This window comes from Mchenga conophoros, linkage group LG4 (assembly GCF_057382185.1).
Source record: "Mchenga conophoros isolate Kocher_MC1m ecotype Shallow Benthic linkage group LG4, M_conophoros_male_GT1.1, whole genome shotgun sequence".
Lineage (NCBI taxonomy): Eukaryota > Metazoa > Chordata > Actinopteri > Cichliformes > Cichlidae > Mchenga > Mchenga conophoros.
Genome location: NC_140529.1, coordinates 34071487 through 34093822, shown reverse-complemented (window position 1 = coordinate 34093822; position 22336 = coordinate 34071487). Strand labels below are relative to the sequence as shown.

General features: G+C 41.0%; 1 protein-coding gene across 1 annotated transcript; it reads right to left on the bottom strand.

The window, feature by feature from the left end:
- Positions 1-339: 339 nt before the first annotated feature.
- Positions 340-21112, bottom strand: map3k3 (mitogen-activated protein kinase kinase kinase 3). The gene is made up of 17 exons (XM_085271981.1): positions 19715-21112; positions 14641-14730; positions 14047-14168; positions 11183-11223; positions 10644-10743; positions 10107-10220; positions 9761-9881; positions 8986-9119; positions 8532-8605; positions 8269-8336; positions 7785-7880; positions 7472-7633; positions 6597-6745; positions 5259-5390; positions 4589-4718; positions 4258-4435; positions 340-3043 (listed from the first exon to the last, which is right to left on the bottom strand). The coding sequence occupies exons 2-17, from the start codon at positions 14642-14644 to the stop codon at positions 2815-2817; spliced, it is 1854 nt and encodes a 617-aa protein (XP_085128107.1). The 5' UTR covers positions 14645-14730; positions 19715-21112; the 3' UTR covers positions 340-2814.
- Between the last annotated feature and the right edge of the window lie 1224 nt (positions 21113-22336).

The window sequence follows — 22336 nt, the reverse complement described above, 5'->3', positions numbered from 1 at the left end:
ATGTCTATATGACACCAGTTCACGAAAAAAAAAAGACCCTTTGTTCGATACAGTCTGTTTATCCATCTCACAGGCGGACACGGCCTGTAGAAATCTCTTCTTCCTGTGTCTGCCTCCTGCTTTCCCTCATGAGAGGAATGAAAGAGCCAAACGAGAGGAAGAAACAGAGCGAGGGAGGGAGAGAAAAGAAAAACGAGCGCATCAATCAAGTAGCTTCTTATTGCCAACAATGAGCTCAGTCTCCTGTGTCCCTTCATTTACAGGACTCACTGGGTTTGGACAGGCTCGTCCTCCCACGCATATAAATACACTGATAACAATTAGACAACATATTTAAAAACTATTTATTTGTTTTTGAGACAGGGAAGGACATATATACAGTATATATTTATATATAACATACTATTCTTTTCTTGCTGTAAAATAAATTTGATACATTAGACTTTGCACTGCAAGTCTTGTCATGATACATATAATACATTTACATATATTGATTTCTACCAGCTAGTCTGTATTCATTTGATCATCCTAGGGTCCTTAATTTCTTTAAAACTGCATCACTTAAAACACATTTTAGCTGCCTTTAGCATGTAGCAGCCCCATAGAAATAGTTTTCTATTACAGTTACGGCAGTAGCAAGCTTATTGCCCAGAAAAATCATTTAATACTGGACTCGTCTGAACCCTGGGATAAACAAAGTCGTCGTCTGGGTTGAACAGCGAACTCTGACATTCAGCGCTGGCTCTGATCCTGTTTGTCTTTGGCTCACACACCACTTAATTATGCTTTAATAACACTGAGTTCACAGAAAAATATTCCTATAAATTTCTTTTGTAAGTTAAACCCCTAAAAGGTTTCATTCATGTGTCTCCTAGATGAGTCAAAACAGTATGGCCAATCATGCAAATTTTCCATAACCTGTCAGGTAATACTGCCTTCAAAATGTATAGCTAAGGATGTGTGGAAACATTTTTCTGCACTGGAACAAAAACCAGGCAGCCTGAGTTCGTTTTCCATCCATTTTTCATTTATAAACCCCATTTCTGAAATGTCTGCAAAACCAGTTGCTTTCAATGAGTCACTTTTAACAAAACTAAGTCCTCAAAGTATCATTAGCTTTGACAGAGTCTGAATATAAAAAATATATTTAAACATATATACCTATAAACATCTAACTGGAGTGGACATGGGGATATAAATACAAGTGAAAGAATTTTCACATTTGAAGTTAAACAAACCAAAACATCACAAACATTCCTTTTATAGAAAAGTGCATCTGATTTAAATTGATCTTTACGCTAAAGCTTCTCAGTCAGGGAGGTCTGGGCCAGACACACGTGAACACGAAGAAGGCCCATCACATTAAGGCCTTTAGTTTGACTTTTCAAACAATAAAAAGCGTCATCTGATTTACTTTTATACATACAAGGTTAGTTTATCTACTCCTGCTCTGAGCTACAGCAGGAGGATGTCTGACAGAAAAATTAGTTACTACGAGGTGAAGTTCCACCCTAAACATCCCTTAAACTGTTTATTACATTATTCAGCTCAGTCCCCAGACTGTATTGAAACGCACTGATTTTCTGAATTTACCTGAATGCATTAAGACGGCCTGAAAGAGTAGATATTGTTCTTCTACCTGAAAACTAACTGTTAGAAAAATCTCTCTTAGATCAGGCTAAGCACCTGCATTGCTCCTGTTTGCACCTCTCACACATGAAAACTAGTTTCAAGTGAAAGAGCGAAGCATGTCACAAAAACAAAACACCTGGCAATCGTTGAAAAGTTTGCTTCAGAAATGTAGTTTCTCAAAATTAAACTTGAGTAAAAAACTAACTAATTTAAACTAATTGGTCAAGTTGGGAGTAACGTGCGTTTCTTACTTTAGCCGCACACGACAACTCTTTGGCAGTTACAAAGTCTTGATTTCTACTTCATGTTTTAAAAAGATTTTTCTTATATATTCTGTTCAAAGACTGCAGGATGACTATTTTCCAGATAAACTAATGTTAGATCCATTCAAATGCAATAAACAGAAAAACAAATGACCCTCATAGTTGTGGAGGATCATCGTCTATTCAAGATAATATCATCAGGCTTTGTGTATTTGTGTCCTATCATGATGTTATCCAAATTTCCTATCTTCCCTTTTACCAAGATAACTAAACCATCCTAAAACATCTTAATTTTAAAGGGGTAAAAACTGAAAAAGTGCATCACAAATAGCTTAAAAAAAGAGAGATTTCTTTGTCTCAGAAAGATGGAGATGGACAAGATGGGGAAAACAGAACAGCGATCCTGTCCATTTAGCGACACTGTGGTTCAGCTTACACTTTCGGCTCACTGTAGCTTTAAAATGAGCCTAAGCTGCATGTTTAGATTTAAATACTTAAGGATATCTGGTATTTCTCATAACTGCACAAGTGAATGTAAACATGGGAGCTGATGCAACTGGTGCTTGAGCCTTAACTACATCATTCTGCCTTTGGAGTGCATCATTTGGTGTGTGTGACTGTGTGAGCTTGAATCTATCAAGCTACTTAATCTGTGTTTTGTTCCCCCCTTGTGGAGACTCTTGTAAGAGCACATACTGGCATTTCTAAGGCTTCGTGTTGACTGCCATGGTCAGTGTTGTTTGTGTTCTTTGGATGTGCTTGTGAGAAATCTTCTTTGAAGTATCTGAGTCCTGGAAGAAGCTCAGTGCCCTTAACACTGACATCTCAGTCATCTCTATGTCTGGATTTCTGGGATCTTAAGGAAGCTGCACATGCTGCTGAGGCTACTCTGTGGTTCAGTTCAGAAACCACGCAGGTCTCAACACAGTATCTGGGAGAAAGGGTGTCTGAGCAGCTCCTCAGCACTGGGCCTGTGTTTGGCTTCCACAAAAATGCTGCGGATGAAGTCCCGTGCCTGGTCGGACGTGTGCGAGGGCAGAAGCGGGTTGGTGGGCTGGGTGGCAATCTTGAATATCGCTGCCATGGCCTCATATTCAGCCCACGGTGGCTTTTCTGTCAGCATTTCGACCACTGTGCAACCAAGACTCCTACAAAAGACATACACAATAAATGTAACTTTAATATGACTTACAGTGGAGTCTCAAAACAAGTTGAAACAAATACCACATTTTTTCTGTGCGACTCACTCCTAAAGCCTTACAGGAATGTGTTTGGTGGAAACTTCGACACACACTGTCTGCAGATGGCCTCTGCCACCTATCTGGGAGCATTACTCTCCTTCCAGCACAAACTGAAAACCTGGAACATACCAACTTCTGTAATGACCTGTTTGACTGGCCTTCAGCCAATCACATCACTCGCCTGGTTGGTCACCACCCAATTAGACTGCATGAGGGAATGTGGTCTGCTGTGTGTGGGAGTGTAGTAGAAAGTGGGTTTCATACAGCAGGCTCCTCACTCAGTGTTTTCTTTTGAGAGAACATTGTTACTCCTGCTTACCAAGTAATAGCCTGGTATTTTCACACGTCTCAGCCTCCCCATTCCCTCATTGTGTGATCCTAATTTCATCTTCAAGTGTTTCTGCCCAATAAACTTAGCAGTTTGTTACTTCAATCAAGGTGCTTCATGTGTTTGTTTCACTCTCACACAAGTTTCCAGCACCAATCGCAACAACAAACACCCGATTATTAGTGAATAAAGACTGCTGGTGATCTCATTCACTACTGCAGCTACTGCAGGAGCATATCTTAGCTGTCACTGGGACAGAGGGGGTACATCCTGGACAAGTTGCCAGTCTACTGAAGGATTTGGGTAAAGATACATCTGTATGTAAAATAAGATTTCCGTGACCTGACAACATTAAACCTTGCTTTTTTTACTCTATGTTTAATGTGTAAGTTGATTTGTTAACTGAGAGACACAAAAAACTGAAGTAGAGAATGCTTCATGTATGGATGTTGCTGTAAAGAAGCAGTGTACCAAAAGAATAAAGCAAGGAGGCATAAAAAGATGTACTCAAAGTGCAGTCCTTGAGTAAATGCACAGATTAAGAGCATTTACTTCTTGTAGTTTTAGTCATTATTTTGTGCCCCATCTAACGCATCCATGTCAACACCAAAACCTGTACCACCATCATGCATTTGTATCAGTTCCATAGTTTCTACTAAGCCTCTCTCTCTTTCTAGCAAATAAACTGTATGTCAGCAAGCCTTTTGAAACGGTGCAGAGGTCAACTTCAGTTTAACACACCGCCTTGATCAACTTGGACAAAACTAAACTGAAGTGGATCTTTTGGTCTTACCAGACATCAGCTTTCCTTCCGTAGCCCTCTCCACTGATCACCTCAGGACTCATCCAGTAGGGGGTGCCGGTTACAGAGCGTATGCCGGTGCCAGACATGCAGATGGTCTGGAGCCTTTTGCTGGCACCAAAATCTCCAAGCTTCACGTTTCCCGCTGAATCCCGCAGGATGTTGGCACCTGAAAGCCACAGTTGATATGAAACATGCAAAATATTACATGTCAATAATCATCATCCACACGCAGTAAGAACCAAGCATCTCATTATAAAATACTAAACGTTTTCTTTCTGCAGAGCATGATGTTTCAGTATCTGCAGTTTAACAGGAATACCTTTGATGTCCCTGTGTACAATCATGTTGCTGTGCAGATAGGACATGCCTTCCAGTATCTGCCTTGTGTACTTGCGGGTGACATTTTCTGTCAGGGCCCCATAGGCCTTCAGCTGATCTTTGACAGAACCCTGACAGGAAGAAATCACAGGTTTTACATGGTAACGCCTTAAAACAACAGCTTAACAAGTCAGAGATAGTGAATGCAATAAAGAGTAAAGACAATGAGCTAAGAAATCAAGTTAAAAAGCTGAAGATGACAGAAGAATGAAAAGGAAACAAACATGTGTTTCTCAGCCAGTTATTCAATAACAAACAACTGCATATGAGTAAAGAAAAACATTATTTTACTTTCCCCGCTTAAGTAAAATCACACATTGTCACTTTCTGTCACTAGTTTCTAGAATAGTTAAAAAACAAAAAACTGCCCAGTTACTGTGAGCTACAGTGGTCAAATCGCTTTACTGAATAAAAAAAATATGTTTATATTGTCAACACAGCAATGCAAAACATTAACTCGTGGACATTTGTGTCTTTGTTGCCCTCGTGCGACTGGTTTCAGTCCTACATGCAATGGAAATGAACACACAGCCTGCGATTGAGCAAATGATTATCATGAAAACAATCACTGCTCTGCCTGAATCTGTAAAATGAGAGCTGCTGAGACTCACCCCCGGCATGTACTCCATGAAAATAGTGAGAGTTTTCTCATTGTGATCCCTCAAACAACCGTAGTACTGAACAATGCGCTCGTGATGTAGGTTTTTCAGCAGCTGGATTTCGCACTCTAAAGCGCTGACCTCCTGCACAGAACAGTGAACACAGGGAAAATTAAAAACTGAAGAAAGGGCAACAAATAACAGAAAATCTATAATTTTTCAACATCTTTGCATTTTTATGGATTTGCAAATTGCACAATGTGGATTTCAGCTACAGCTAATTCCCGCCCCAGACCCTGTTATATCAGTTAGCATTACACAGTCATCATAAACAAATGCAGCCATAAACAAATGCTACTTTTTCTTTACTGCATGTGAAGTCAAGCCAAAAGTGGAAACTAATGCAGGGAGTCAATAAAAGCCAACAGCACAGTTCCCTAAAAGTAGTTCCTGTGTTTACTTCAGAGAATTAGGCCACAGCAGAGAGAGAGAGACAGAGAGAAAGGAAGAGTAGGAACTCAGAGGGACACAAACTAATCCCCAGGTCCCAGCACTGAAGCTGCTTTAACAGAAGCAAATACTGAATCACATTTGCTACAAGCAGGAGGTGGGAGTGGGGGTGTGAAGGGGTAACAAGAGGTCAATGCAATGCTGACCCATCGCCCCTCCGTCACCACTGCAATATCTGGCTGCTCTCAGATACAGGAAGTGACAGTGCGTGTTTTCTCTGTGGCAGACAGGAAAAGAAATTAAAATGGGGAAGAGGGGGGTTGATGGTGGAAGGACAACTTCTACGATGCATTCCACTTTTAGTTTGTTGATTTTCCTTCCAGCAGGCTTTTATTTTTGTCTCGGGGGATAAAATAAAATTGGAAGCTTGAATCCAGAGCCGTAGCTAAACTGTGGATGTTGGTTGATTTATTAATCCCATGCTCAGCTATTCCTGCTAACAATCTACATTCCAGCATAATGACCCGAACAGATTATCGTATGAAGTCACACTTGGCACATTTTCAGCTGGACATTGGTCCCGACTCATGACTTGTCAGTAATGTGCAACCTTGAGTTTGACATTAAAAAAAACATGAAGAAAAAAACGATTTCATCATTCATGAGATATACAGTAAAAAGAGGATGTGATGTAACCTTCTGACAAACAATTTTAATGTACAAGCAAAAGCAAAAGTTTGCAAATATACAACATGTGAGCATGACAAGAAAGTCACCGTGGAAATAAGAGTACCAGGGAGAGAAATAGTGAGAACACCCACACACGTGAAAAAAAAAAAAATTCTGCTTATGAAGGTATGCATAACCATCCGTGTCAATGAATATCTCCTAGCTCCTCACCTTACTGGTCTCAGGACTGTCAGGATCAAACTGGACTTGCTTGGCAGCCAGCTCTCTCCCAGTATCTACATCATAACACAGGTAAACCTGACCAAACGCGCCCTGGCCCAGAAGCTTCCCTCGGCGCCACGTCACCGGAGCACTGGGCGCTGAAAACAAACAGACAAAAAACAAAAAACAAAACATTTGTTGGTTGTTGTTTTATGTATCCATTCATTCTCTTCCACTTATCCTTTTCAGGGTCGCACGGGGCTGGAGCCTTTCCCAGCTGTCTTAGGGCGAGAGGCAGCGTACACCCTGAACAGGTCGCCAATCTGTCGCAGGGTTAACACATATACACACCTCATACTCACATTCACACCTATGGGCAATTTAGATTTTCCAATTAACCTATCCCCACTAACTGCATGTCTTTGGACTGTGGGAGGAAGCCGGAGTACTCAGAGAGAACCCACACAAACACGGGAAGAACATGCAAACTAAACAGACAGAAAGACGCCAGCCTAATGGTGGAATTGATCTCAGGACTGTTACACAACTTCCTTAAATGGTCATTTCCAGTTACAATTTCAAATCCAGTCTTTAAGGCAGACTTGGCTCCAAGTACCCGGAGTTAAAATTGTCATTTGACCGAACTTCCTGTCAAATTTAGTTACAAGTTTCATTTAACGACACTATAATTTTGCTCCCGTGGGTGATTTTATGAAGAGGATGAAATCAAATGGTTTTTTCTTTATGATGCAGTATAACAGGAACTATCATGATTGAGATAAGCTTCAGCTGAAAAAAATAATTAGCGCTGTTGACTCATTTATTCACCTCTGTCACAAGCACTGCGTATGAAGTTTTTTATTAAAAAGTTGTGTTTTACTCACACTTATGGGGAACAGAACGATCCTGGGGGCGTAGCCTGCCTTGTGCGTCGACCTGCTGCCAGCTGCCCAGACTCTCCTCACTGCCGTTGAGTGACCGTCTTGAGGGCACTAGAGTGAAAAGGTTCCCCTGAGGGCGACGAATCCGTGGAAACGTTCGGCGACCTTGAGGAGAACAGGAAAGAGTGCGGCTGATTCTAATATAACATTGTGAATGGTGAGACTAAGGAAGGCTATACTACAGATGGAGGCAGTAGGAAAAATTTTTTACCTACTTGAAAAATGCTACATATATAGTAGATATCATTAATCTCACCTTCACTGTTGTCCTTATAAGGGAGGGACACAAGGTACCTTCGAGGAAAGGTGCCTCCCTTCCCTGCAACCCTGTCATACACATGATTCTCCCGATCTGAAAACAAACACCCAGATTGTCATAGCTCAGCAGGAAGCTGCAGTTGAACAACAGTTTAGTTAGCTGCACGGTGTCACGTACCATTAAATTTAGCTTCTTTGATACTCTAGTTTGTAGCTTGTACTTACAAAAAATGCTGTTCATGTAAGCTTGCAGTCAGTTTACATTATCACTGACAAGAAAACACTGATTAACAAAAGTAGATAACAGATAAATTATTATTAAATGATTATATTGTGTATAATATAATCTTTACCCAACTTGTCTTCAGGGCTTTAAAGACATACTAAGGTATTGACTGAATGCACACATTGTATGTCTTATTACATGAGTGCTGTAATCATCTTTCTATATAGGTAATGGAGATACTTGGCTTGGCTGTTACCTGAGCACTCTTGACGATTATCAGGGTAACTCTTGGCTCTGTGCATGCGAGACTTCCTCAGTGAGGGGCTGTGAAAGAGGAGCGGGAAGGATGAAGACTGAGGTATGTTCAGAAGCCTTCCCATAATGAGCTAAGCATTTCATCAGCAAAACATTGCATTTATTTTATTTTCCAAATACCAGTAGTTGAAATGTAATGGAGAAGCTCCTGGTAGGAGGCATCAGTGTTAGTTTTACATTTAGCAGGCAGAGCCTGTTTGTCACCTGTCTGAGTTGCTGTCCAGAGACTGGCAGCTTCCAGAAATTGAGTTCTCTGCACTGCTCCAGGGATCCAGCACCTGCACAGGGCACAATGGAAAATTCAGAGTGTCCGTTTTTATGCGCGTGTGGTTTGCGTACACACAGGACTATGTTTTTGAAAACTTTCATTTTCTGTAGAACAGCTGCACTGGAAAATGGAGATGAGCAAATCTGGGGAATTCACCGAGCACTTAGTTCAGCTTTTTATTCCCAAACTTAATTTGAACTTCTTAGGAACATGTTTACAAAATCTCATCATGTCAGCCTCACAGCCCATTAAAAACCAAAGTCGGAAAAGATCTTAATTGAATCTCATAGGTAAACAAATCTTAAAAGTCGTAATCACAAAGACACAAGATCCATATGATTTCTATTATAAGTTTTCTTTTCCCCCATTATGAATAAAGAGATGGCTCACGCATTGATCGCTGGTTTCTGGGATGAACTCTCCCTCACTGTTTATGCTGGTGTATGAACCTTGGCGGGCAATCCTCTGCTGGCGTTCAGGGACGTAGCCAGGAGGTGGGGAACTACGCCCTGTGTTCTGAGAACCTGGAATCAGTCAGAAATGATGTGTATTAGCAAGTTACATGTTTGCCTGATTTTAAAAATTGTTAGGCTCTGTTCCTCTCAACTGAAACTAATTTTTATTTTCCTGTACACATGAAAGTCGGACATGTTGCTGTTGAGACTACAGTCAAAAAACTCGATGACACATCCATGTTGTAATTTTGGGGGTTTTCTTCTTGCTGACCAACAAAGATAAGGCAACAATGAGAACTAGTTTCAGCATTTAAACTTGTTATGATGCAAAGCTCTCAAGCCTTCTAGGAGCTACTTTGACCCCTCCTCTTCTAGAGGGGGAAAAAAAAAAAATCCTAAAACAGACCACTGGTCCGCCACACTAATAGCATTCTGTAATCTGATTGGCTGCTGTCCAGCAGGCATCGTCTAGTGATGGTGAACAGGAAAAGGAAGAGGACCCATTGCAACAAGGGGAAGCAAAAGAAACACCAGTACAAGAGAGTAAAATAAGACAGGCAAGGAAATCAAGGCACAACAAAAATATCCATAACTGATAATTCAGTAACTCTCAGGAGATATAATCCAGTTCAAGTCAATCAGATCTCTTTTTTTCTCAAATGAGTAAAATTGTGAAGAACTTTAAATAGACCAGAAATCACAGTGTTTACCAGTTGATAGGTGACGCCCCCTGGGCTCGGAGCTTTGGTACACTGTGCTCACATCTCCAGTGGAGTGGGAGGATTTGATCCTCACCTGCTTACATGGCACGTGGTGGGAAGGAGAGGACGCCTGTAGTTTGGGAAAAGATAGGAGAACAGAAGATGTGAACAATGCTTTAACACATTTAACAATTTCCTCATGTCATCAAACCAGTTAGTGTCGGTAAATCAGGAACTTGGGTATTTCAGAACATGGCGCTGTGGTGGAGAAATGGTAGTGATGCAACTGTATGCTGTAAATGCACGCCCCTGTGTGTGTGTGTGTGTGTGTGTGTGTGTGTGTCTTGAGTCTTACATTGCTGTGCTCCTGAGTGAGAAGCAGTATCCTGATGCTCTTCATGTTGGAGCTCCGGTCTAGTAAGTCGATTGCCTTGTCAAGGTCATCCTGTCCTCGCAGAGGAATGGACAACTGCCAAGAAACCAGACAACAAAAAGAACACACACATTCAAAATGACATGGAAACAAATTCTTGCCAACATTTACAAGCATACACAGGCTGCTGTTCAAACGTAAAATGCACGAACATTAAATCAACACAGAAAACAGACATGCAGGAAGGCACAATTGAGCGAATGAGAATTGGAAAGTTGATAACGGATGATCCATTACTCATGTTTCCATTTACCAAATTACTTGCCCTTCCTCAAAAGAGGATTTACAACTACTATTTAAGAACATAACATCTTAAGATTTAAAGTACAATTTCCTGCATCTTTTACTTGACTCTGAACATGTCTCGACTCAACGATCCGTCAAATTCTTGAGGAAGGAGCAGCTGTGGGTGGGTGGTTGGGTGAAGGGGGCGGGGGGGGGCACAGTATAACACTTTACCTCATTGTTCATATAATGCAGGTCTAGCTGCTGGCCAAAGACCGTCTTGACTTTCTGCTGAATTTCCTCAAACTGTACAGGTCGTCCAAAGACCAGGATCCTGCAAAAAGAAAAGCAGCAATGAATCATCCAGACAAAGGAATTATGAAAGATTTACACCAGTTGGTAAAGAAACTGCATTAAATTACGTGCACACATGCAAACAAAATACACAAGCTGATGTTTTGAGTGTGTGCAGATTTTTCTATGTACACCTTGCATATTTGTGGTTTATGTTGGCAGTCGCTGGCTAACCACAGTCCTTTCCCCTTCTCTTCTCCAGCTCACATACCAGTCTGAATGAAGTGTGTGTCAGACTGTGAGAAGTGCTCTTTCATGAACTGGAACATGTGACAACAGCTGCATGCCTAAGTGAATGTGTTTATGTCTCCTCCATAAGTTATTAGTCCCTCTCACTTGCATATGAACGTATACTACTGGAAAGCACGATAGCCACACATTCACAACATGCATGTTAATGCAAACCACGCCAAACTCACCTCCTCTCTCCTGAGAACTCAAACTTTATCCTGACGTCGTCCTGAAAGAAAGCAGAAATAGCAAGCTCAAAGAGTGCTAATACAGTAATGTACAAAAGTCTCAAGTAACTTCTCATTTCTTTATATTTTGCTTTCCAGGAGCCAGATTTTCTGGCAATTTTTTAAAAAGTGAGCAGTGGTTTGCTAATCTTAATGCAAGTCTTTAAAAGATTTTCTTTTGGAGATTGACTGCTTTTTCACTCATTATTTAGACCAGTTGTCGTTGTACCTGAACCTTTTCAGAGAAATGTTGTTTTACTCAAAGTTGTATCTACACATAACTAACAACTTAGGAAAGAACCTATTTTAAATTGCGTCTTCTGATTCTTTGTTACTAGCGGCCCGGTGGAAAAGCACATAATTATTTCTTGTTTCTTTACTGAATCTATGTAAAATGCCAATGAGAACAAAGTTTAAGCCCTAAACAGTATTCTTACACCAGTAAGATGATTCGCGAAGAGCTATATGCTGCACACTTGGCATATCTTATGCAGTGTGTCCTTAAAATTTTAAGGAAACTAGACAAGCAGAACAAAAATTAGGTGGCAAAGATTCGGATGAGTCATGTCTTTAAGAAATAAGAAAAAGAAATCAAATTTAGACCTGACACAGGCCTTTGCATTTTGTCCTCCAATTGATCCATCTACTGTTCACTGAACCCTGATCAGAAATGGTCTTAGTGAATAGCTGTCAAGAAGCCATTCTTAAGGAAGGGAAACAGGGAGAAAAGCCTGAGGTGTGCCAGACTCCACGAGAACTGGAGTGAAAATCAGTGGCAACAGGTCTTACAGAGTGATCAATACAAATTCCAAATTTTTGGTTCAAATCGTCAGTACGTGCGTCAAATGACGTCAGAAAAAAGGGCCAAGAATGAGTGTCTACAGCCATCTGTAAACCACAATTAAGGCTCTGTCTGGTTTGGGGCTGCAGCCAGTGGTGTTGGAAATCTTGTCAAAACTGATGGAATTATGCATGAAAAAACATACTGTCAGATTTTGATCCACCATGCAATACCATCTAGAAAGTGTGTGATAATATCCCCAAACACACTTCCAAAGCATATAGGTATAGAAAAAACACAATGAAACTCCAGCAGTCATGGATTGGCCTCCTCAAATGATAGATCGTATTATTACTGAAGTGGCGTGGAATCAGACAGAAGGCAACAAAAGGCAGCCAACATCCTAAGAATGTCCCTCAAGACGTCTGTAAAATTATTGCTGAAGATTAATTAAGTAAATTACAAGAAGGCTTGCCTAAGAGAGTTCAGGCTGCACTGAGGAGTAGTGGTGATCATACCAATTAGACTTCACCTGTGGGTCTCACACAAAGCCGAGCCAATGTGTACCTCTTTCATTTCTTAGAGAACTTGCACTCGTAACAACTGCAAATAAAGTTACCGAGATTACATGGATAGCCAAGCAGAGAGAGAATTTCTTGTTATAATTCTACAGGAAACAAACTTATTCACCTTCTTGTAGAGTTACATGAGGAGATTGCTTCCTGACTGACCATCAGAAAACATGAAGCTACAGCCAGGATCCGACTGGAAACGGAGAGATCAGCTAACATGGTCCTGTCCAAAGGTAACAAACTGCACCTACAACCAGCTCTAAATCTTACCAACTAAGTTATTTCCCATTGCTTTCATTTGGACAAAAAAAACAAAGTGTAATACTGGAAATTGAGGACAAAACTACAGCTTAGGATTCAGGATGCTGACCATTAACCCATGAACAGCAACAACCCGGGTCAAATTTAACTTGGATGTATTTTTCTCTTTTAAATATTGTCATATCACTACTATTACTATCCCCCACAATTTGCATTATTATATCCCGGGCAAAGATTCTTCAAACAGCCCACGTAAAACTGTGAAATGAGGAAGAATTTGTTTCTACTACTTGTGAACTTTTCCATTCTACCTTTGGACAAAACTAGGGTCCTTGCTCCCTAGTGTCCAATTTCTTTTGTAAACTTGTCAGGTGCTCACATAAGCTTTATATATACACACACACACACTGTACAGATAAAAGTGAAGTATGTATATCAATCTTTAGATGCAACTTTTGCAGGAATGGGAACGAGTTTTATTTCCCAGAACGTTGCTTTGGGCAAACACCAAGATTAAATTTTAGGTGGGCCAAGTGCCACTTTTTCTTTTTTCTTTTTTAGAAAAGCTAAAAAATTATTTGACAAATTGGTGGTGACTTTGGAAATTCATGTAATTTTGCTAAAACTATGTACCATGTGCGTCAGGAGAAATACTAAAAGCATCAAAAAATTTTGCCAAATAGTCCTGGACACTTACACTGAGCTCTATTAAAGAAGTTTTCTCTAATAAAAATTCTTTGCTTGACACATTTGTCCCCCCTGATCTCTAGACTCGGGGTTTTAAATTGAATTATAGAACAATTTATGTTTATTATGTTATGATTATGTTTATTAAACTCATTTCTCACTACACGACTTAGAGAAAATATAGTCCTTCAAAACACAACATTACAACGGATTCATTTAAGACACAACAACTGAGGAAGCAGCTTATGAAGACAAACAAATTTATAGGGTTTAACCTTTGTTTAGACCTGTTTCTAAAGGGTCTTGCCTAATAAATGACAACTTTATGTCTTCAGAACTGCATTGCAAAACTCACCTTATGTGTTTTTAGACTCACAAAATCTTGATGTTGTGTATTCATATTGGATCAGCATGTTTTGTTTTTGATTTGTAAGATTTTAAGTTCTTCAGTTTCATTAATTTTCTGAAATTTTAGATAATTAATTCTTACTTTATAGCCAAATTGCGATGGACTGATGCTGTACCTGTCTGTTGGCCTGTGCTGGTGTTTTGGGTTTACCGCTGTCATGAGACAACACAGGCTGCCGCCGCGTCATCTGGAGAGCAACGAGGTCCTTCATTATAGAGTGGAGAGCCTGCCTCTCATCTACAGGGGAAAATAGGTTGGCAAAAAGCAGACAATTAGACAGTGGATTAACAAATGAGTGGTGTGAGCACGGCACAAAGTGAAAGACATATGAGCTCTGCACTAAAAGGTGTGAAAAGACAATCAGTCATCTTTAATTGCAGCTTTATTGAAACTATCCTGTGACTGAGTATTGGAGGCTTGAAAGAAGTACTTTGTTTTTGATAGCCTTATTCCCACATTTGATCTCAGGGCAAGTTCTGTCTTGTCTGGAAAAGCTCACGAAAGAAAAATATTCCCCTTGTATAGCTTGGACAGACATCATACAGCCCTGGGGCTGAACCAGACCCCTATCTCCAGAATGCTGAAAACCAGTCCTCTTCACCTGACTGTCTGGAGAAGCAAGTCGCACCAGCTATGCCCTCGGGGATGGTGATTGGTATGTTTGTGTCTGTTTTTAATGTTGTTTAGAAAACTATACTCTAAGACTTACTCATTGTGGCGTTGTTTGTGATCGAGGTCTACAAACCAGTCTTCGGAAACTTGCAGGGTTGCCTCTGCTGTGCCAACCAACTTCCAGAGCCTTTAGTGGTAAACACAGAAATCAATTAGTTATGAGAATAAAGCATGCAATAATTGAGGTAAGAACAGATAAGACAAAGGGCATCATTAAAAACTTGCACTACCTTACTGGTAAATGTTATTGGAGACAATAGAAAAAAAAAGGAATCGCAGAATAAGACCAGAACGCTGGCATGACAAAGAACTTGTTATATTGTACCCGTCTTATATGAAATTACAGTAATGAAATTACACAGTGTTTAATGTGTTTCAGAGAATCTCTTTTTCATTTACAACACAAATCTCTTCTCATTCCTTGCAGGCACGTAACTGAACCCTGCAGACCACAGACCTAAAGAGTTTTTCTGACTGCAAGGCTAGGCGAATGAGAAAGTGTGCAGTGCATGTGAGAATGTGTATTGTGAGTTTGCCCATGAGAAAGAATGACAGTTGGAAACGGCTGAAATTCAAGCTGCCCTGGCAGTGATTATTCTGGCTTTGTTCATAAGGGAAAAATGTTCTTTGTGAGGAGTTTTCTGCTGTTTCAAGTAACTACCAGCTTTAAACAGCCTCCTTTGCACGAGCTGCAAAACTCAAAGTTGGTTGTGTCATAACTCCATTGTTGATGTTAACAAGGCAATATTATCAGCCCTGCTCAAGGCGTCAACAGCATTATAAACTGAGGCATTTCCTTCAATGGAGAGGGTTTCCCTCATATTTGTACCAATAAACCATGGAATTTAAACTAATTCGGCAAAGGCAAATACAAAGCACTTTAGAGTTTCTTGAGACTTTGAGGTCTCAACACAAACTTCGTTTTCACAAATGCCCCAAATAATGAGTAAATATTGTTCAGTCAACCAGATACAAGTGACTCACTGCCAGCAACTACAGTTTAAAACAGCTGTTCCCCCAGAAATGCACCGACTTGTTTCTCACCCAGTTCTGATACCTCAATGTAATATCTGGTGATATTATGTAGAAACTGTGTACCACACAGCACCCTTAGGAAGATGTTTATGACCAGAAACTTGAACCCACACTTGACACATGCTTTATTTTTCTTGAAATATACTGCAGCAAATCAATCCCTCTACACAAATTCTATCATTAGCTGCTGAGTAAGTCTTGAAAACTAAGGACTGGTTTGATTTAGAATATAGCTGTGACTAAAAAAACCCCAGTCAAAGAAGGTCAGACAAGAAGCTGAACAGTGTCTGAGTCTGGAGCCAACAGCAGAGGCTGTCCGTCTGTATTCTGTAGTCAAAGGCTGTCTTAAAGGGAAAACAAGAACTCGAGAAACTCTACTGTACATGAAATAAGCAGCATCGGCACCTGAGGCAACTCATTGACTTTGTGGCTTTCTGGGTAATAATCACCCACAGGAATGCAGGGCATGTCCGTCTGTGGTCGCCGGAGCGTTGCCACATTGCTTTCAAGCTTATGCTACTCTCAAGTTGCCCTGCCAACGGTGAAGGTGCCAAATAGTTTTGTCCTGCAGTCCTTGAACTTGTTTATAGCATCTAATTCCAAAGTAAATAACACTGAATTTATGCAGCGTGTATTTCTCACTGCTGCATTAGTGTACAGACACTTGAGGTAACATAGAGCAATTACCTCATGCATTACCTAAAAAAATGTGTGAGAAAGAGAACAGTCAACACAGTATTTAGAAACAAAACCTCAACTCAAGTGGTCCTTATGGTCAACAGCACAACAACAAGCTTCTCTGTCAAGTCCCCAAGCTACCCTCATCTCTCTCTTGCTTCTCCTGATTTTAATTACCTCCCAAGTGGAATTCGGGGAATTCAGTGGAGAGTAAAGCTGCACTGTACCAGTCCAGTCAGCTGTGCCTGCTTTATTTTCCTTGTATCGCATTTCCAGGACTAGCAGGATTTACATGGATTTTCCTCCACCCTCTCTTCTCTGTCTGCTTTAAGAGGTGTTTAGTCTGAGGCTGTTTTTCTCAGCCACAGTCCCCTGTCTCAAGCCCGTGATGCATTAGGACTGAGGGCTTCGCAGCAAAATCCCATGGCCTGATGTCTGTCCTGTTTCAGGTGCACATGTGCTTTTCATTTAGTGCAACCCACCACATTTAAATATTGCAATCTCAACAAAGAGCTTGTGCTTGTGTTGGCTACATGAAGTCTTAGAACGTCCTCTGTAGTGTTTTCACACATGGAAATACACTGAAAGTCAAAGCTTATGTACAATGTACATCAAAATGTTCATTGTGCATGTTAATATGAAAACCACCGAAAAAGATTTAAAAACAGAAAGCTGGCACCTTCTGTTGCATTCATGGATAGGCTTGCAAAAGTGTTGTGAATAAAGACAACTTTGTTTTAAAGCTAATATACTACTGTATATTAGCTTTAAAACAAAGTTGTCTTAGTAGCAGGAGTTGGCAATCAAAGTCAGATGTATCCAGCAAATGGGCCCATTGCTTACTCCTCAATACAAATGTGACAAAAATTAAACTCTAACCAGGATGGCGTGGGGAATAGCCTATAGTGAGCTCTGTTCTAGGTTCATAGTTGCATTTAAACCTAGCCTTTCAAAGCATCCTCTAATATGTCTCCTCTCAATACTTCATCATGCAAAATATTGCAGTTAGTAAGCAATTGCATCACTCATTATCAATTCTCTCTTTACCTTTAAATAGTAACATGAAGTCATTCAAGGTTAGTTTTCAACAGTAGTTGTTAAGAAAACAAACTTACATCTGCAGATACACAAACGTTACTGTGTATCTGGAAGTTCTGACACAGAAGTCCTGACTTATCGTCCATAAAACAGATTTATGCTTTTATATGCCCATAACTAATCTGGCCCAAAGACTTCCCGTATTGACTTAAGTTAAGATAAACTCTGTCACACTTAAATTTAGACCTTTGAATATTGTCAAACGACTATACTTGAGTGTAGGTGTTCATTGCCATCTCAGACTTCACTGACACACTCTCTTTCCTGTGCTGCTCTGGAATTCAGATCAATAAAAATAACTGCACAGTGGAGCTTTGGGTACAAGTTATTAATTTAGCTGTTGAGTTGATTTTTGTTCAGTTGTTTGAATTGCCACCTTATCATGATGGAGGGGTTTGTGTGCACACATGATCCCAGGAGCTATGTTGTTGAGTGCTATTTGCCCCTGGTATGGTCTCCCAAAGCAAATTGGTCCTGTTTGAGGGGCCAAACTAAGAGTGATTCACAAGATGAAGGAAAAACAAACAAACAAACAAAAAGGGGCATGGATACCCTGGGATAGGGTTACTGGGGTCCCACCCTGGAGTCAATCGCTGGTTGGGGGTTAAGTTTGGGAGGAAGGGGGCAATCCACAGCAGTGATTTGGTCAGGCGGATTGACTTTGTGATTGTTTTTGTTATCAGACCATCTGCCTGTTGCAGTTTGTGTTGGACACTCAGGTAAAGAGATGAGCAGAGCTGTAAACTGATCACCACCTGGCTATAAGTTAAAACAGGTGGTGGTAGAAGATGCTGGACAGACTTGGCGTACCCCAAACGTATAGTGAAAAACACGGGTCTGAGAGTCTGGGGAGGCAATGAAGCAAGACTTTCGGTCTCACTTGGCAATTATGGCAAACTGTCAGGTGACTCAGGAAGGGGAAGCAGCTTCCTGCTCACGCTGTTTACAATGGGGATGGGGTTCTGCTGACCTCAATAGAGGATATAGTCACTTCTCAAGCCCACTGATACACCTTCTGCAGTAGAAGCAAAGTCTGGGGACAAGGAGGGGTGACTGGCCCATTACTGTGACTGATTTTGAAGTAGTCAAAAGCTCTTTAGTGGTCGAGCCCCTGGGGTGGATTAAATTTGCCCCGAGTTCCTTAAGACTCTGAACTTGTGGCTGTCTCGTTTGACATGCTTCTGCAGCATCACTTGGAAGTTTAGGATGATGCTTCTGGCCCTTTGTTGCAGATTCTGTTCATAACTTTTATGGACAGAATTTTTAAGGCATAGCCACATGGCAGAGGGCTTCAGCTTTGGCAACCTCAGGATCACGTCTCCGCTCTTTGCAGATGATGTGGTTTTTCCGTACTAATCAGGCAGTGATCTCCAGCGTAACATGGGTTGGTTTGCAAGCAAGTGTTAAGTAGCTGGAATGAGAACCAGCACCTCCAGGTTTGAATCCATGAACCTCAGCCAGAAAAGGGTGGATTGCTGACTCCAAGCCAGGGACGAGTTACTGCCTGATGCTCTCCCTTATTGAAAAGATGAGGAGCTCAGTGATTTGGGAGGGACTCACATCAGAGCCACTACTCTACTATTGATAAAAGCCAGTTGAGGCGGTTTGGGCATCTAACTAGAATTCCTCCAAGTCCTGTGCTAGGAAGGTTTTTTTGAGCCAAACTGGGAGAAGGCTCCAGGGTAGAAAAAGCACACACTGGAGAGATAATGTCTTGGCTGACTTGGAAATGTCTCAGCAGTCCCCCAGATGAGATGGAGTGCCCACGCAACCCGAACCGGATAGATACAGAAAATGGAACAGAATGGAATGACACACATGCTTGAGGAAGATAAGCTATTAAATTTTGTAAGCACAGCTGTTATATATTCACTATGGAATATGAATTTAATTTTTTTTCTCAATTAAAAAAGGTGGAAAGCTGAATGGCATTTTCAACCCTGACTGATTAAGACAAGAGATCACACACAAATCATTTTAGAAAATACTACAACTACAATCAATATTCATTTTCAATTCCCTCCAGCTTTTTATACCGTCAATTTCTTAGACTTTATTCAACTAATTCAGCAAAACAAATAATTTCCAGGACATAGCCTATTCAATAAGAATAATAACAATAACAACAATAATAATAATAATAAACCCGACCCACGTAAATAATTAGAAAAGTTTACATTTCTGTTTTTGGCAGACAGATATAAAAAATATTTCAAATATATACATTTTTTCCCTGTCGCATGAACACAGCGCATAATTTACACCTGTCACTACTCTCAGGTGTAGCTCACAACCCTCACCTGTAGAGTCGGCAGGTCAGGTCAGGTCAGGTCAGGACCGAGGTTCTCCCGCGTACAGCCGACTGGTCACCGTAGTCTAGCGGCAGGAATGACGCAGTAGGTCCAGCTGTTGTTAACGTCCATTAGTGTCCTCGGTCAGACCAACACACCAAAGAGTGTGAGTGACTGTAAAGGTGCCATCGGCGGGGCTGACCCCCCCAGGTACCGGGGCTTGTCTTCTTTAACGGAAAGTTAGATCACACACACAAACCGATTCTTTCCAGGTTGTAAAAACAAGCACGGTCACAAGAGGCAGCTGTAAGCCTCACAGAGAAAATGTTCCGATGGGAAAACCTACATCAAACAGCTCCAGCTGTGGCCCAGAGGCAAACTTTTGCGCCGTTGTAGCCTCGGATCCTTGGAAAACTTAAATTTCCAAAACATCTTTAGAAGTCACACTAAAAATCGATGAATTTAGAAGTGTATTCAGAGCCGTGTCCCATTACAGTGTTAAATACGAACAAAAGCTGCCAAACCAAAGTGTAACAGTAACCGTATGGCCTGTATGAAATCCATTTGTGGGTAGCAGCTCGCCAGAGGAAAGACCGTACGATTTCCGTGATTCTGATGGCCTCTCTTCCTGCTAAGTTTGCAGATTTTCCTCGACCGTGGTTCCAGGTTTAAATCCACAATATTCTAGGCAGAAGATGTTTTTTATTCTCATTGTTGCATTGAACATAACTGCATCGCATTGCAACGTGATTGATGATATAACATAATCGGGGAAGAATACACGAAGGCCTATCTGGCCTATAAAAATGTGCAGATTAATTTAATTGAGATAGCACCGTTCTGGGTTCAGACTTAAAAATAACAGACTATTGGGACATTGGCAGAAAAAAGTACTACATTTGAGTTTATTTAACCAGATGCGTTATGTCATGCGAAGCCAAGTAAGATAAAGTCCATCGATGTTTAAACTTCGCAGGGCTGCAGACTCTAAAATTGTAGATCCTGGAGTATTCATATAAACAGCAAAGTGATATTTAAAAAATAAACAAAAAACGTACATTAGACGAGCTCGGTCTGTTTTTAGCGACAGTAACAAAGATGTCGTTTGTTGAAAGGAACCAGCGGTCGTCCACAACTTTTCCGAACCAAAACAAAGCAAGAAATAATCTTCAGCTGAATACGTCAAACTTCCTGACAGAAAAAATATCGCCACCGGAACCAGCTTTTATGCTTCCAAGAAGTCAAGAAAACGGCTCGAAAAGGTTGTATCCATGTTTCCCAGATGCTTCACTGTCCGGCATCCAAACGCAAGTAATAACGATGATTTAATCCCGGGGGGATTTCTGACTCCTAAACTATCTAAATTAGAGCCGAGCAGCCGCGGGGACGCGCTGTTACTCGGTGGAAGTCTTCTTTCTGGAGCGCGCACAATATTATTGGAGGGGCGGACCAGCTGTGACGTCGTGAAGCGTTTGCTGCCGTGAAAAAGAGTTGGGAAATCCGAAATTCACAGCTTTTAATTTAACAGTCCTCATCCGTCTAAGAAGTCATCCAATGTTTCCTTTAAGATTGAACAATAACGTGCATTCCCTGATTGAATTTAAATGACACGTTAGAATAATCTAACGTGAAGTATTTGAAGTCAAGTATTTTCATTTTATTTTTGTTTCAGCAGTACTGGACCTGGAGCGAGTGGAATACTTATGTAAAAAGGTCAACGGGTTGTACTTTATTATATCATAGGATTATTGTTGCATGTATTTGAAACATTTATTGCGCAGTGTAATGCAACAATTATACAATATATGCAATTTATCTAAAAGAAGCAGGGGCGCGCGCACACACACACACACACACACACACACACACACAAACACACACACACACACACACACACACACACACACCAGTCAAAGGTTTGGACACACACAATCCATCACTCTCCTTCTTGGTCAAATAGCCCTTACCGACCTGGAGGTGTGTTTGGGGTCATTTTCCTGTTGAAAAATAACTAACTAAATGCAAACCGGATGGGATGGCATGTCGCTGCAGGATGCTGTGGTAGCCATGCTGGTTCAGTGTGTCTTCAATTTTGAATAGATCCCCAACAGTGTTACCTGCAATGTCCCCCCACACCATCATATTGCCTTCACAGTGGGGACCATGCATGTAGAGACCATCCGTTCACCTTTTCTGCGTTGCACAAAGACACTGTGGGTGGAACCAAAGATCTCAAATTTAGACTCATCAGACCAAAGCACAGATTTCCACTGGTCTAATGTCCATTCCTTGTCTTTCTTGGCCCAAACAAATCTCTTTGTTTGTCGATTTTCCTTAGTAGTGGTTTCTTAGCAGCTAAGTGACCATAAAGCCCTGATTTGCACGGTCTCCTCTAAACAGTTGATGGAGAGATCTGTCTGCTGCTGGAACTCTGTGTGGCATTTATCTGGTCTGTAATCTGAGGTGCTGTTAACTTGTGATTTCTGAGGCTGGTGACTCGGATGAATTTATTCTCAGCAGCAGAGATGACTCTTAGTCTTCCTTTCCTGGGCTGGTCCTCATGTGAATCAGTTTCATCGTAGTGCTTGATGGTTTTTGCCACTGGACTTGGGGACACATTCAAAGTTTTAC

Excerpts from the sequence above, each read along its gene's own strand:
- map3k3 (XM_085271981.1), bottom strand. Across the intron at positions 11,224-14,046 it reads CAGCACAGGCCAACAGACAG|GACGACGTCAGGATAAAGTT; the intron begins GTACAGCATCAG and ends GCTTTCTTTCAG. Across the intron at positions 8,337-8,531 it reads CTGGACAGCAACTCAGACAG|CCCCTCACTGAGGAAGTCTC; the intron begins GTGACAAACAGG and ends CCTCTTTCACAG.